Genomic DNA, 16,634 nt, shown 5'->3' with positions numbered 1-16,634 from the left:
CATATGGGACGTAATCTCTGTAGACATTCAAATAGGTATTGGTTTACGTAAAATTGATGGTGTTGGATTTTTGGGGCCAGCATGGACGAATGGTACACCTTATGGCCAAAATCATCCAGTGATTTATGGTCTTTTCCTGGTGGTGAATTTGCATGACGTTTTGATCTTTTGGCACATAGTAGTGCAGATTCTACTACTACAGAGTTGTGGGGTAATTGTGTGGACTCAGATCGTGGAATTTCTCAGCCGGTATTTTAAGTCTGTTTTCCTTGATGCAGCTGTGGTGGTAAATGGTTTCTCCCACATCTTATGCAGAACCGCATCTAGTACAGCATGTGGTAGTAGAGCTGTTGGCTCTGGCGGCATTTCAAAAATCTTTAGAATCCCTAGAACCTCAGCACGAGGGATGGGAACCTTTCCTGTTTCAATATTTAAGAGAGATCCTACTTTTTCAATGAATTTTGTGTAGGATAAATCTTCTGGAGGAGAATAAGGTTCCGGAAGGCCCTCGGAAGGATTTGACGGAAATCCTGTAGATGAGGATGGTGACGACAGACTATTGTGAGTGTGGAGAATCCGGTCGTTCTGGAATTGGGATCGGTTCTTCCAGTTGATTTGGAGGTAGAAAAGTTGGTATTCGTCGAGGAGAGGTTGGTGAAGATGGACCTGGAATCTAAGGATGCGCGGCCTCCAGATCTTGGAAGAAAGTATTCAAAGCCAAAGAAATTTGTGACATCGTCTTTGATGCGAGGGTATGTTGTGAAGGCGCTGGAAGTGGCACTGAAGGTGGGGTCAGCGCTCCCAGAGACAAGTCCTCAGAAGGTCGGCGCAGCTCTGGAAGATGGAGTGAATGAGATCTAGTAAGAGAGGACTAACCCGAATGAGAACTATCAGCATCTGAAGAATCATGATTAGAGTGAGAGACCACTTCTACGTCAGAATCTATTCGTGGAGATTCAGGCGTTTGGAGATGTTTTGTTTTTGCCTTTTGTTTGGCATGGTGTTGGCCTCGTAGTGGAGCCTGTGTAGAGGCAGATGGTGGAGCTGTAGGGAGGGGTCATGGTGTTCTGCATGTTTTGCATCTCCATATGTTGGTGATGTCTGGAATGTTTTCGTTTGCGAACATGACAAGATGACCCAGATAGTGATACAGCTCTTCCAGATGCACTATCAGACGCACCCTGCGTCGATACGTCATGTTCTAATACGCCGTGAGCCGATGCGTCATGTTTTGATGCGCCGTGCACTGGCTTCGGCATCCATGCTCCGGTCTCGCCATTGAAGCCCCGTGCGCCATATGCTTCGGCGTCGAGGAGCGGGAAGAAGCAGGTACAGAGCCCTGTGACCTGAGCGGCGCATGACTGGGCTTTTTCACTGAAGGAGTCGAGGCCTCGACCTCCTTCCGCGGCCCTGGTGATGGTACCGACCTGGCCAAAGCGCCCTCCAGCGATGTGGATCTTCGTGCTGGAGTTTTCTTAATTATCTTCGCCGGGCCCAGCAAAGAGTGAGACGATCGTAGGCACGCAATTTTTTCGGCGCTCTGTCTTCGGGCCCGGGGCAACATCCGACCACAGTCTCGGCATGAGGCTGGATCATGCTCCAGACCTAAACAAATAAAACAATAATTATGTCCATCTCTTATGGACATAATTTTCCCGCATTGACAGTATTTAAACCCTGATGGTTTTGGAGCAATCGCTGCCAATAGAGACGGGAGAAAAAATTTGAAAAATGTGAAAAAGTGAAGAGACGAATGAAGAGAAAAAAACCCCGCGTGCAGTCCTGCTCGCGGAAAAAAAAAAAGAACCTGAGGTAAATCAGCAATTGCGCGGGAACCTCACCGCGCAGCCATACAGAGTTCAAAACTCTGTACTCTTTGAGAAAACTCCGCCTACTGATCCGGTCACGACACTACTAGACAGCATGGCTAATTCAGCCTGCTATAGCTGGGAAATATTCCTTCTCTGACAGAAAAGCCCTCTCAAGGACCGAGCTGTAAGACAAAACTGAGACATATCTTCGTGAACCATCGGCCCCTGAACAATATGCCCCCGTCCTGAGGCAACAATAGTGGATCCTGTCCAGCATCCTGATTAGATCCGCATACTAAGGATGCCCTGGCCAATTAAGAGCTATCAATATCACTAGCCCTTGATGCCTGGAAATCTTCTGCAAGACTGCCCACCAGAGGCCACAGAGGGAACTCTGAAACAGCCAGTCTTATCAAGGCATCCAAACCATATGAACCTTTTATCCTTCTTTAGCTGAAAATCTTCACATCTATACATTTCTGCTGACCGAAAACAACTCCATCACTAGTTCTCCCCATTCTCTCCTGAGAGAATCCCTCCTAGGATAGACTCTATCCTCCAAGGTCCAGCCCGGTGTGACTAAGAAGTCCATTTGTACATTCTCTACTCCCACTATAAGAGCGATGGGAAGCCCTTTCAGTTTCTCTTTTCAGACTTACCACAGACCTACATGCAGACACCTGATCCCACTGCCGTAGCTTTGGCTGACAAAATCCTGACCACATGACCCTGAAGAATGGAAGCAAAGTAAAAAGGAGTGTCTTCCCTATCGCTCTGGTTTCCAGTCAACTGATGGAACACTTGGCTTCTTCCGGATTACAAGTGCCTTGAGTACAATATAGTAAAGCACCCCAGCCCCAGATGGCATCAGAGGTCACTTATGTAAATGGGAGATTTGAGATCCACTCCCACTGTAAGGTTCTTATGTACTAGCTACCAAAGCAAAACTGTCTCTGGCTTGTGTCATCAGAGGAAGTCTCATGAAATACACCAGAGCCTGAGGAGACACTTCAAGAACAAGTCCTTCTGCAAGGGTTTCATGTGCACACCCCCCCCCCCCCCCCCTGCCCAAGGCACTAAATCCAAGTCAGCCACCATGGAACCCAACAAATAAAGATAAATCCATCCCATGGATCTCTGAATCCTCAATAAAACCATGCACTTGGTTCTGCAACTTCCAGATCTTTATGTCTGTCAAGTGGACCCAGCCTAGCTTGGTGTTGAACTGAACCCCTAGTTACTCCAGAGATCAAAAGGGAAGTAAGATGCTCTTGTCAAAATTGGAAACCCAGTCCAGATCCTGCAAAAATTGCATCACTCTGGCCATTGCTGATTTGTTTTCCTGGGCCAACTTTGGTCAGATTCACCAACTGTCCAGATACAGATGCACAAAAATACCTTCTTTGTGCAGGGCCGCCACCACAACCATCATCTCGGATAAAGACCTTGAAGCTGTGGCAAACCAAAAAGGGAGAGTCTAACACTGAAAGTGCCCTAGTCCCATCACTACAGGAATGAGAAAACACCAGAGCTTAGCTGTCCCTGACGACTCCTAACATTCACTGACACAAAGTAATGTGGAACTATTTCCAGTAAAAGGCTGATAACAGTCTGCCTAGCCCTTTGTACCAGAGGTGTGGAAAGCCTCTTCACTGGAAGATCTGAGAACTTCTGGTCTGCCCCAAAACTCCATCCTTACCTCCCCCTTCTTCAGTAAATTCCAGTCCTTTCTTCTTTGTGAAACAATTGAACCATAGCAGAATTATCCTCTTCCCCCTGACTCTCCCTCACTACTACTTTCCCTTAAAACTTTAAGGTCCACGAGTGACAGATCCAAAAGTGCAGAAATCTCTCCCCTCCCAATTGTCCTCTATTTCTTCTCTCATTCTTTTGCTCTGGATTCCCAGGAGGAGCTCCCAGGGAGGGGTCCCTGCAGGAAAGAAAACCAGATCTGCACTCTGCACTCCAGAAAAGAGCCTGATGCAAACATTTCACAAACTCACAGGAATAGAGGCCCAGGAAACAGAAGGAATCACACTTCCACCTGAAGGCATGGGAGACACTCTTGGAGATGCAGATCAGACTGCCGCAACATCCAAGACTGCCAGAACCAGTGTAGAAGGCCCCTGCTCCAAGCTACCTCCTTCTTATGGATCCAATATGGCCACTGTTGCAGCAAACATGCCAGTGGAACTGGTCTGAAAACAATCCTGCCAATGCGGCTCTCTCAGGGAAGAGGGCTCCACATGCTGCCCTCTTGATCTCCATGTATCCCCATTGATAAGCAGCATCAAACAGTCTTTAAATCCACAATTTTGAGCGTCGTATGGTGCTTCATGAGATAGAGCTTATTTTCAAGGAATATTTGAAGTTACAAAAGTCCTGTCGCTGAAAGCTCAATCGCATGAAGCACAATACAACACTTAAAGTTGTGGATTTAAAGACTGTTTGGTGACAGAGTTTTCGTCACTGAAAGGTGCCATAGTAATGAACATAATTCAACATCCTCGTTTGTGAACTCCAAGACTGTTTGAGGACAACAACTGAACAAGATGCGTCCTATAAATCATTCTGATATATCAAACCAGTTGATACTCCCGGAAAATATATATTACACTAGAGCGTATACTCTAGATGTTACTTAATTTGAAGAGCCCCTGATGCAGCCATAAAGCGAAACTTTGGCCAGAGTCGGGCATGTTCCATACTAATTGAATAAAAACCTGGGTACTTGCCAGGTTCTTATGGCCTAGATGGGCCACTGTTGGAAACAGGATGCTGGGCTTGATAGACCCTTGGTCTGACCCTTTATGGCATGTTATGTTCTTATGTCCAAGGCATCTGTCTTGTTTTTGTTTTTTCACCTCCGTGGCTTTCCTAGCCATGCAGCCATCCTCCTCAAAAGCTATTCCAGTACTAAACCCACATACACAGCTCTGGCAAAGCATCCAAATCCTGACTTATAGCACTCCCTGTTCTAATTCTCATACACCCATATGACTCTGCCAGAAAAGTTCAATCTCTGCTTCCTGCTATTCAGGTGCAGCTTTGCCAGTATACTCAATTTCTGAAATGAAGTACCTCCCATCTCCATATCGGGCCTGTATAAGGTTCCCAATGTATTTCAATGCTGACCCATAACACTATGGCCCCACCCATGATAAATCAGTAAACATTTTAACAGATCTCTCTGTACATAAAGACAGTACATGATGACCAATACAAATCTGCAAAATACTTACATAAGTAAGTTTGCAGACAGCGTTGGCTTTGACCGCAATGTTGTCCTGCTTCAGCTCTTGTTTGATCTCATCGATGCAATGGGAAATGTACTTTGCCTGAAAACAAATAAATAAAATGTTTATTTTTATTATTATTTGTCTGTCTTGTTTTTATGAATGTTTCAATTGTTTTCTGCCACAAACTTTGAAACATGCAGGTTATAAGTCTTTTAAAATTAAAAAAAAAACAAAAATCCGGTCACACCATTTTGACATTACTAATAGGAATGGGAATAATTCATCTCCCATCTCTCCAACGTAAGGCAGTCACACTTATCTGAGCTCAGCAATAATCTGGTTACACAAATTTAGAGAATGGGATATTACACTATAAAAAGAAGAGGAGGGGATATGGGGGCAAATATCTGCTAACAACTGGTTGCAAATAAGCTTGGTGGTATCATCTGTCTGTTGGCAAACTAGTGGCTGTAGGGAACGCATGCATACATTGCATACATACCCCGCCAACCACCAGATTACAAAATTAGATTTAAAAAACCCTAGAAAACTAGATCCTGGTTCTGGCCCCCGCATCCAAAATCTGCTTTAGTGACTACCCCGGAACCCACACCTCTCCCCACCACAGATCTTACCAAATGTCAGTTCTGTGGGGCTTCTGGTGGCAGGAAGCACCCCCAGTTGTTCCTGCCTCTTCTCCAGCTTAGCACAAACCATTGCCTGTCAACCTGAGGACTAGCATCATATTTTTATGACAAAATCTGCTTGCAACATAATGGTACGGGACCTTAGGATTGACTGGTGGTTTGATAAGAATTGGGGAGAGGTCATGGAGGGCTTCTAGGGGTATTCACTGAAGCAGGTTTGGTGGGCAGAGTATTTTCATTCCTTTGGATTTCTAAGGGAATTTGGGTTTTTTTTTAATATTTAGTGTTTCTTCATATTGGGTAATGGGGGAGGGGGGATGAGAAGAGTGCTGGGTTTGGATTAGGGAGGGGATAGGGAATATGCTGGGGCACGAGTGCAGTGTACTGGGGTCAGGTTAGGGAGCATAGTTGAGAGACTGTTGGAGCCAAGCTGAGCAGGAAAGAAGAGACTGCTGGAATCAGTGTACTGGGAGCAGGCCGAGGACAAGCTGAGAAGGGAAGAATGTGCTAGGGTTGGACTAGGGGAGCAGGACAATAAATAAGGGCCTGCAGGGAATTTCAAGGAGCTTCAGCTAATAGCAAAATAAAACTCTTAAAACGAAAATAGTTCTCTCTCCTCTCTCCAAACTTGCCTTTTTTAAACGTACTTTGTATGCAAAATTTTTACACAGCAGCCGATTTAAATATTAAATCAGGTTCGCATTGGAAGTGCCGGCACTCAATGATGAGCGCCCATTTTCCTGCACTGATGTTGCATCAGCCTGAAAGATGGCAAAAAGTGCAGCAGGTAGGAAATGTAATACATTCACAGGAAACTGTGACATGGATGTAGATTTCACTGGGAAGGGCTATAAAAATATTCAGCTATTCTTCAATGTACACAAGCCTTCTTTAGCAAATTCCACAGTTAATGCTATAGGACTTATACCTGAAGGTATTCTAGTCTGTTCTGCATGCTAAAGTTAATCTAACAAAATAAGGGATCGATGTGCACATTTTAACCCACAGTTGTGCACATTTTCTGTGCGCAAAACTTAACTGCCAATACAAAAAATGTGCTCATAATGTACAAGATAGTACCTTTTCATGCAAATCCCATGCTAATGATGGCATTAGCTATTTCCTGCCACCTCTCTCCAGATCCCTTGCAAAGCGGTGCTCTAGCTTAACTTCTTTTTTCTGCGTACAAAATATGATGTATGCACACAAAAGCAATTTTGTGCTCATAAGTCTTTTAGGCACAAAAAAAGATTTATGAGCAGAAGTTTGCTTGTGTGCATAATCATAAATCCAAGAGACTTTTTCCCTACCAGAGTTAAATGTGTGTTCAGTCTATGCAAAAGACCAAGCACACATTTTAACTTGGGTCTGTTTGCTTTTTTACCTCCTGCGGTATTAGTATACTATTTGCTTACTGCATCAGAGTGGTTGGGTTTTTTTGGGGGGGGGTTTTTTACTGCAGAGGTTAAAAAAAAAAAACCTTGTGTGATGAATTTTAATTTACACTCCTTACATCAGGCCCTAAGCCTTTGGTTGTAATGGGAATTGCCAGGCATTGTACACTTAACACTAAAGCCTCAGTTCAATACTTTGGAGAAATATACTCAAAGCAACTAGGCAAGGATAAGAATAAACTGAAAAATTTCATCATGTCATTGTTAAATACCTATTTATTTTCCTTGTACCACTGTATATCCAACACAAAAATTAATTCTGCTAAGAGAAACAGTGCCCCAGTGTGTTTGGAGACTCATTTCAGAGATATGGCAGCTACCTCAGAAGCCTGAATGTTAGACAACCTCCATTTTAAGCTACTCTTACTGAATAAAATAAATACATATACAAAGTGATTTTGGTTACCATAAATGGGGTTCTCAGACAGCAGAATGCATTAGCCATGACATGTAGATGACGTCATCCAATGGCGCTGAACGGACTATTCTGTCTGAGCTCAGGGCTTTGCTCTACTGAGCATGAGCAGTTCCCTGCATGAGCACTACCTCATGACCCCTCAAGTCCATGTGTCGAGCTTATCTTCAGCTACATAATCAACTCTCCAGGGAGGAGAGAGTGTATTAAATATGGCTAACATCCTTCTGTCAATGGAGAACCCTGTTTACAGTAAACAAACCTGCCTTTTCCAACAACAAGCAGGGCTGAATTGGCCATGACACATGGAGAATGCCAAGCTGAAGGTTGCACTGTGGAGTATTGAGAAAGCAACCCAACTTCCCCATGGAGAGTAGACTACTGGGAGAATAGGTTACACAAAATTGCTTGCAAAACAGTAAATTCTGTGTCGATGTGCAACAGAATTTACTTTTGCCCATTGAAAGATTGGTCAGACAGTAATGGGAAGTGAAGGTGTGCACCAACAACCAAGTTGCAGCCTTCTAAATGTCTTCAATAGGTATAGTTTTGAAATGAGCCACCAAGGCCACCATGGCCTGCAATTGATGGGCCTTTACTGGCTCTGTAATCTGGAGGCCAGCCAATGTATAACAATGTACAATACAGACTGCTAAAAAATTGGACAGTTGAATGGGTCACAGGAGACAAAAAGATGAAATTCCTGATGATATGGTTGAGTGCTTTGCAGGTAATAAGCTATTGCCCTCCTTTAGTCCAATGTATGAAGGGCTCTCATCCCTGTGGGTGTACAGCTTTGAGGGAAAAAAAAAAGTAAGACAATGGCTTGATTTATGTGAAAAGCAGACCACCTTTGAAAGGAATTTTAAGTGAGAATGTAGTACCACCCTATTGTGAAAAAAGTTGCAGAAAGGGGCTTGTAACTTGCTTACTCTTCTTGCTGAAGTGACTGCTACTAGAAATATCACTTCCAAGTAAGGAATCTCAAATACAAAATCCATTGGTTCAAATAGATGTTTCCTTTTATTTATTTATTTCAATTTGTATACCGGTATTCCAATGCAATCATACCAGTTTACAATTTTAACACACTTTAAAATAACAAAATCAACATAAAAATCCAAGACAAATTTTTTAGTAAAACATACAATCAATTTAAATCAACATTCTAAAATCTATAGTAAAAAATACAAAGTGATAATCAGTTTCCAATATCATTCGAATACATTTGCTCACTTTCCTTATTTTAACCACCAAAAGCACATCAACTGTGCAAGCACCACGTGAAGATCCCATTGGACTGCTGGTTTGGAGACTGAGGGTTTTGTACTTTATGAACTTGATCATCAATGGGTGAATGGAAATTGGCTGTCTATGTAGAGGTGGTAAGCCAGAATTGTGATAAGGTGCACCTTCAAAGTTGTACAAAAGCCTGAGGAAGATAGGTAGAATAGGTATTGAAGCAGATCCCTGGTATGGAAAGCAGAACGGTCTAAAGATGACAACTGATGCCAGTCAAGAAATCTTTTCTATTTAAAAGCATGCAATCTCCTGGCTAATGGTTTTCTTGCAAAAAACAAGTGCGTCTTCCACTTCCTTGGGTAGTATCATTGGAGAGATTAACGAACGTTCAGTCTCCGTCAGTTTGAGATGAAGTAGGTTTGGATGCTATAGATAACCCTCCTCCTGCATCAGGAGGGAAGATGAGGTTCCTCTGAAAATTGAACTAGGTAAGAGAGCTACCTCTGTCTGGGCCAGGCTGGTACAATGAGGATCATCTCCGCTCATTTCTGAATTACCTTTAGAAGTTTTCTGGCAACTAAAAGGAAGTGATGGTAACGTGTACAGAAAACAAACATCCCATCCAAGCATAAACATTTCTGGTACGAATCTGAGCTCAATGGAAGAATTAAACAAACTCTCCATTTTCAATTTATCTTGGATGCAAACAGGTCCATATTCAGCCTCTCCAAGGATGGTGAATAAGCTATTTGCCACTCGTCTGATCAAAATATCCAACTGAGGCGGTCCACCAGACGGCTATCCTGGGAGATATATTGCCTGAAGGAGAGCCCACATGCAAATCATTTGGGCGTCCTGACAAGAGAATCCATAAAACATTGCCACTTGACTATGTTTGATTTAGAATCTGCTTGCCCTGCAGCAGATAACTGAATGCTTGACCAATGTAACGAATTGCTCTGGAGTTCCAAGAGGTTAATCTGATAGAGAAACTCTGCCCAAGAAAATGTCCCTCAAGTTTGATGGAGCCCTGTGTGTGCCTCTTAGCCCATGGCAGAGGTGTCCATTGCCAGCATTAGCTGATGCTGGAGTATTCTCAGAGAGGAATCTATGGCGAGGGCTAATGGCCTCAATTACCACCAAAGCATCAATTTCACACCCTCTGGTACCACAACAGGATTAGACAAGGGTTGTCATAGTTGGTTCCATTGAGATCACCATAGAGGACCTATATGAAGCAGAGTGAATTGTACCATGGACAGTTACTGCCACATAACCAAGGATGACTACGGCTAACTGAGCTATCTATAGATTCCAGTACAAAGCTTTGTATAAGTGTAGATAAGCAGGTTGCCCTCCCCTACAGAAGGCATGCCCCATCTCTGACCAAATCTAAGCCCCTATGAACTGAATTCTCTGGATTTGAATAGATTTGATTTGTTGATGACAAACCACAGAGACTGAAGAAGATGTATCAATTGGCCCAGTAATGTCAGGACTCCTATGCTAGAAAGACTTGTCACTAGCCAGTCATTCAAATAGGGGAAAACAGATATGCCCTGATGACGGTGGGCCTCAACCACTGCTAAGTATATGGTGAACACTCGTGGAACTGCTGAAAGGCCAAAAGGATAGAATCTTGCATTAACAGTGGTGATCATCTATCCTGAATCTTAAGTATCACCAATGAGTTAGAATGGAATGTGTGTGCAAGCTTCCTTCAGGTCCAAAGCACTCATCTAGGTTTCTGCCTGGATGAAGGAGAGAAGAGTGTGGAAGAAGTAAATCTTGAATTTCTTACTTCAGGTGCATATTCAACCACTGTAAATCCAGGATAGTTCTCAGACCCCACCCCCTATGCCAATCTCTTAGGGATAAATATCAGGAGTAAAGACCCTTGCTCTGCCCCAAGTCTGGGGGGAGGAAGAAGAGGAGACTAATTTATTAACTGTTTGCTAAGATGGGTCAAGTGAGATGGATCCAGACTGAATGAGCAACGGTGTTGTCTTGGGAAGATGAGAGAAAAACAAGCAGTACCCATACTCCACAATCCCAAGTACACAGTGGTCCCTGGTGATGCTCTTACACGCCTGGAGGAACTATCAAATTCTTCTCCCACTAGCGGGCCGATACAGTACAGTGCCCTCCGTTAACAGTGCGCTCCGGTGGAGCGCACTGTTAACCCACATTTGGACGCGCGTTTGACACACTAGCTTTACCCCTTATTCAGTAAGGGGTAATAGAGCGCCGAAAATGTGCGTCCAAACCCCCCCACCCCCCGAAACTAATAGCACCTGCAACATGTAAATGCATGTTGATGGCCCTATTAGTTATGCCCGCGCAATTCAGAAAGTAAAATGTGCAGCAAAGCCGCACATTTTACTTTCAGAAATTAGAACCTACCCAAAGGTACGCGTTAATTTCTCTCGGCACCGACTTAATATCATGGCGATATTAAGTCAGAGGTCCCGAAAGTTTAAAAAAAAATATATATATATATATTTTTTTTATTTTTTTTTTTTAACTTTCTGGACCCTCAGACTTAATATCGCCATGATATTAAGTCTGTGCCGAGAGAAATATTATTATTTATTTATTTATTTTTAACATAGAAACATAGAAATGATGGCAGAAGAAGACCAAACGGCCCATCCAGTCTGCCCAGCAAGCTTCACACATTTTTTCTCTCATATTTATCTGTTTCTCTTAGCTCTTGGTTCTATTTCCCTTCCACCCCCACCATTAACGTAGAGAGCAGTGATGGAGCTGCATCCAAGTGAAATATCTAGCTTGATTAGTTAGGGGTAGTAGGGGTAGTAACCACCGCAATAAGCAAGCTACACCCATGCTTGTTCTACCCAGACTATGTTATACAGCCCTTATTGGTTGTTTTTCTTCTCCCCTGCCGTTGAAGCAGGGAGCTATGCTGGATATGCGTGAAGTATCAGTTTTTTTTTTTCTCCCCTGCCATTGAAGCAGAGAGCTATGCTGGATATGCGTGAAGAATCAGTTTTTCTTCTCTCCTGCTGAAAACCGGACGCTAAACTTTGCCGGCGTCCGGTTTCTGAACCCGTGACCGTCAGCGGGTTTGAGAACAGACACCGGCAAAATTGAGCGTCAGTTGTCAAACTCGCTGACAGCTGCCACTCCTGTCCAAAAAGAGGCGCTATGAACGTGCTAGTGTCCCTAGTGCCTCTTTTTACTGCGGGCACTAATTTAAATAAATTAATTTACTGAATCGCCCACTCTCCCGCAATTTACACTGTATCGGCCTGTAGGTGGGATGGGAGTCAGTGCTTCAAACCAGTCAAAAAACTAGGCCCTGGTTTCACTTGATGTTGCTGAGCCATCTTCGGCTAGTGTTATTCTCATGGCCATCCTCTGAGCATACGTTGTTGGTGCTGCTGCTGTACTTGACGGGACCGGTAGTGCTGGTAGATGTGAAAAGGACAACACTGGAAATATACTCGCTTATATGAGAAGTATGGGTATCTGTGTTGATATGTGGCTGTCACACTGGAGGATCACATGCTATTCCTTGATTTAGAACAGTCTTTCTGATCTTGTCATCAGAGATCATCTCCCAAGCAAGTGATGCTGTCAACTTATCATGGACACCCCTCCCATGATCAATTAACTTACAGCCATGCCATTTATCAGGCCCCAGTAGCATCAGCTGAAACTCTAGCCAATGAAAAGATTCGCAGACCAAGTGAATGACGTGATGTTCACATTCCTCTGCTTCCAGAAATTTCCAGTGACATGTTTCATGTTCCTTGTCCAGGACCTGTCTCATCCTGTTGATGCAATTGTGCAAGTATTGCATAATATAAAGCTGGGGGTTGGCTATCCTAGTGTTGAATGTCGAGCTATTTCTTCCCAAACGAATCAAGCAGCTTTTCCCAGAGGAGTATTTGAATAGAACCTTGTCGTCTTTGCCTTCTTCAAGGCAGGTTCTACCACCAACAATTGATGGGGAATTTGGACCACCCCAAAACCAGGCAATCACTGCATCCTGTATTTCAGGTCCAGTTTTTTCGCCACTGGAACACAAGAAGCCATACTTTCCTCCAGTATGACAAATCTTCTAGAGGCAAGGAATGCACCAGTGGAAGGTATGATAGTATGCCTGTTGAGTCCTCCTCTTAGTATGTTAAAGGTGGGATGCTCACCCACAATCCTGAAGGAGGACCAAGACATTCGAGGAGGGGACCCTTGGTGTTCAAGGTGAAGTTTCCTGTGGGGCCTGGGAGCTAGACTTGCTGTGTCCTTCCTCTTCTGAATGGCAATGATCCCACTCTAAAGCCACTGAAGGAGCCAATCCCTAGGGGATAATCTCCAGGATAAATGCTGCTGCACTGATGATTCTCTGAGGGAATAGAATGGCCAGAGGTAGAATCCCCTGGATGCTACTGGCAGCAAGTGATGGGAAGAAAGCTCTAAACAGCTCCTTCTGGTTTGCTAATTGGGTTCCCCTACGGTGGAGTTGTGGAAGCTTTATTTTCTTCTGAGACCATGATGAGATCACTCTGGGAGGCGTTTCCTGAACTCCAAGGAAGAGTTCATGACTGGATTTCCCGAGTTTGCCCTGATACTGTAACTAGTGGCAAAATGGTGCAGATGGGATTCAGAGTTTCCAATCTTCTGGTCTTTGAACCCCTCCCTGATGCCACTGACGGAGGACCTGCAGGTGTCAGATCAGGATAGAAAAGATGAGAGGGAAACATAGGACTCTTCCTGGCCAAAAAGGAAGAGGTGACTTGGACAGAGTAATCCCCAGATCATGCCAAGACTCCTGTCTCAGCTCCAATGGATCCCACATAGATTGCATTAAGATCTCTGATGCCCAGCATCTAGAGTGATCCCTGGTGTCAATGGTATCGATGGCACCCAGTGCATCTGCGATACTGAATCCTTTTGCGCCAACCTATGGTGCTTGAATGGCACTAACTGAACCAAATTCTTATTCTTCGGCGCCAAGTGCACAGAAGCTGTCAATGCTGATGTCCCCAGGCTAATGGCAGAAGTCACTAGTTCCTTCATCGGTGCATCACATCCCTGCGGTGATGCTGTCTGCCAAAGCCTAGTGCTTCTTGAAGATCTTGTTCAACTCACCATGCATGGAGATCACAGAAAGAGGAGCTGTGATGGCCCCATTGTTCAGCCATTTTATAGGCCTGATAGTATTCTGGAGTACATTCAGCAACAACTATAGCAGTTAGAAGAATCTTGGTACAGCCCAGGCACCTTTGACAGAGGTCCATTTCCGACTGACATCTTTCACCCACAGACAGTTCCTGAAGCCACTGACTGAAGGCTTCTTGGTCCTGGGCATTTTCCCTCTTAGTTCGGGGAGGTAGGGAGCATTGAAACGTGCTCTAATGTGGGCTGCCGAAGCAGCGAAGCAAAAACATTAAAGATTTTCTACTGATTTTCTTTAATAAGCGAGAGATGAACACAGAGACAGTAACATGGAGAAAAATTGACTGAGGGGCTGACAAGGCAGTGCTCATTTGGGAATTTTCAGAACATGCTCTGTAGAGCAAATTTCTACTGAGTTCAGATAGCTCCGAATGGACCACTCTGTCAGACATCACCACCGATGTCATAAGAACATAAGAAATTGCCATGCTGGGTCAGACCAAGGGTCCATCAAGCCTAGCATCCTGTTTCCAAAAGAGACCAAACCAGGCCACAAGAACCTGGCAATTACCCAAACACTAAGAAGATCCCATGCCATTGATGCAATTAATAGCAGTGGCTATTCCCCAAGTAAATTTGATTAATAGCCATTAATGGACTTCTCCTCCAAGAACTTATCCAAACTTTTTTTTGAACCCAGCTACACTAACTGCACTAACCACATCCTCTGGCAACAAATTCCAGGGCTTTATTGTGCGTTGAGTGAAAAATAATTTTCTCCGATTAGTCTTAAATGTGCTACTTGCTAACTTCATGGAATGCCCCCTAGTCCTTCTATTATTCGAAAGTGTAAATAACCGATTCACATCTACTCATTCAAGACCTCTCATGATCTTAAAGACCTCTATCATATCCCCCCTCAGCCTTCTCTTCTCCAAGCTGAACAACCCTAACCTCTTCAGCCTTTCCTCATAGGGGAGCTGTTCCATCCCCTTTATCATTTTGGTTGCCCTTCTCTGTACCTTCTCCATTGCAACTATATCTTTTTTGATATGCGGCGACCAGAATTGAACGCAGTATTCCAGGTGCGGTCTCACCATGGAGCAATTTAGAGGCATTATGACATTTTCCGTTTTATTAACCATTCCCTTCCTAATTCCTAACACTCTGTTTGCTTTTTTGACTGCTGCAGCACACTGAGCCAACAATTTTAAAGTATTATCCACTATGATGCCTAGATCTTTTTCCTGGGTGGTAGCTCCTAATATGGCCAATTCAGCCTTGCTTTTCAATGGAGAAAAACTCCTCCCCCCCCCACTTTAAAGATATGAAAAATATTCCATAAAACCTCACCAGCCTGTAATAAGTTAAAATGAATACTCTGGTGTGTAAAAGTTAAGCCCAAGCTTTTAATCATGTTGAGCAGCAAGGTTCTTTCCATGAATTTCAGATATGAATGGCTGAGACCCATCTTCTTCTAGCACTAATCAACACTGAAAAACTACACACAGTGTAGGTCACAGTAACACTGATCCAAGGACTTACACTGCACTGATAACCTTTTTATAAACCATGGATATTGTATTAAATATTTTATAATCATGTACCATTTGCAATGGAACAAGTGTCACTGAATCCTTACAGTGAATATCAGGTTCCTCTGTTTTGGCCACTATCAAATTACCAGGCTTATCCATACCAGACTGACATGATACCAACAGGACTTCCAATTATCCATTTTCTGCTTGTTTTCCTGCCAAAAAGGTCATGAAAACAGAGCTCACAGCAAGTCAAACGTTGAGATCTTTTTCTTCAAACAAACCATAATTATGCTTTTATCTCCACTTGTGACTTGCTGATTGAAATGGACACTTTCTACTATAGAACAATGAAAATCCTTCAAATAACGATCACCTCCAGCCCATGTAAGAGTTTTCTGATGGACTTTTTTTTTTTTTTATTATTACACATAAAAGAATGATAAACTTAGCAGCGAAAGCAAACACAAAGAGGTCAATATTCAAAAGCCATGTAGATTACTCCTGGGGGAATTCTGCGCAAATAAACTGAAAATTCTGCATGTACAATTTTAAAATTCTGTGCACAAAAATTGAAAGTTCTGCAAAATTCTGCATACTTTATATTGGTTAAAATAGCATAATATCATCATGACAATCTAAGTAATTAATTTAAATATAATACATTAAAGTTATTAAAGATGTAGAGTTAAATATTTTGAGCAGAATTTCCCTAGAAGTACATTGCAAGAATGTTCCTTCCTCCCTCTCTCCCTGCTCCCCTGGCCAGTCTCCTTTCACTTTGCCTTCTCAGGCCCCCCAAACTCCTTCTCCCTCCACTATCTCTCCCCTTCCCTGCTAGGCTCAATCCCTTCCACTCTATACCCACTCCCAGAGTTTGACCCCTCTCTCAGTACTGCCTCTCACACAGGCTCCCTTCTCTCTCGTGCATATCCACACCCCCTCATACAGGCTTCCTCTCATGCATACACCCTCATAAAAGCTACCTCTCTCTCACACACACACACACACACACAGGCTCCCTCTCATGCACACACCCTCACACAGGCTTCCTTTCTCTTATACATACACCCTCAAGACTACCTGTCTCTCACACACACACACCCCTGCACATTGGTTCCCTCTCTCTCTCTCTCGTGCACATAT

The 16,634-nt window shown here is 43.6% G+C and overlaps 1 protein-coding gene across 2 annotated transcripts in view; it reads right to left on the bottom strand.

Annotated features, from left to right (window-relative positions):
- Nucleotides 1-16,634, bottom strand: part of AP3D1 (adaptor related protein complex 3 subunit delta 1) — a 358,560-nt gene that overhangs the window by 291,301 nt on the left and 50,625 nt on the right. For both annotated transcript variants that reach the window (XR_003858342.1, XM_029613909.1), the window contains exon 2: nt 5,054-5,149. Coding sequence is in view for 1 of the 2 variants with exons in the window: in XM_029613909.1 (XP_029469769.1) it covers nt 5,054-5,149 (96 nt within the window). In the remaining variant the exon portion in view is untranslated. The remainder of the gene's footprint in view (nt 1-5,053; nt 5,150-16,634) is intronic.

The sequence above is a fragment of the Rhinatrema bivittatum genome, chromosome 8 (assembly GCF_901001135.1).
Source record: "Rhinatrema bivittatum chromosome 8, aRhiBiv1.1, whole genome shotgun sequence".
Lineage (NCBI taxonomy): Eukaryota > Metazoa > Chordata > Amphibia > Gymnophiona > Rhinatrematidae > Rhinatrema > Rhinatrema bivittatum.
The sequence above is the reverse complement of the archived record's forward strand: the minus strand, read 5'-3'. Positions and strand labels throughout refer to the sequence as shown.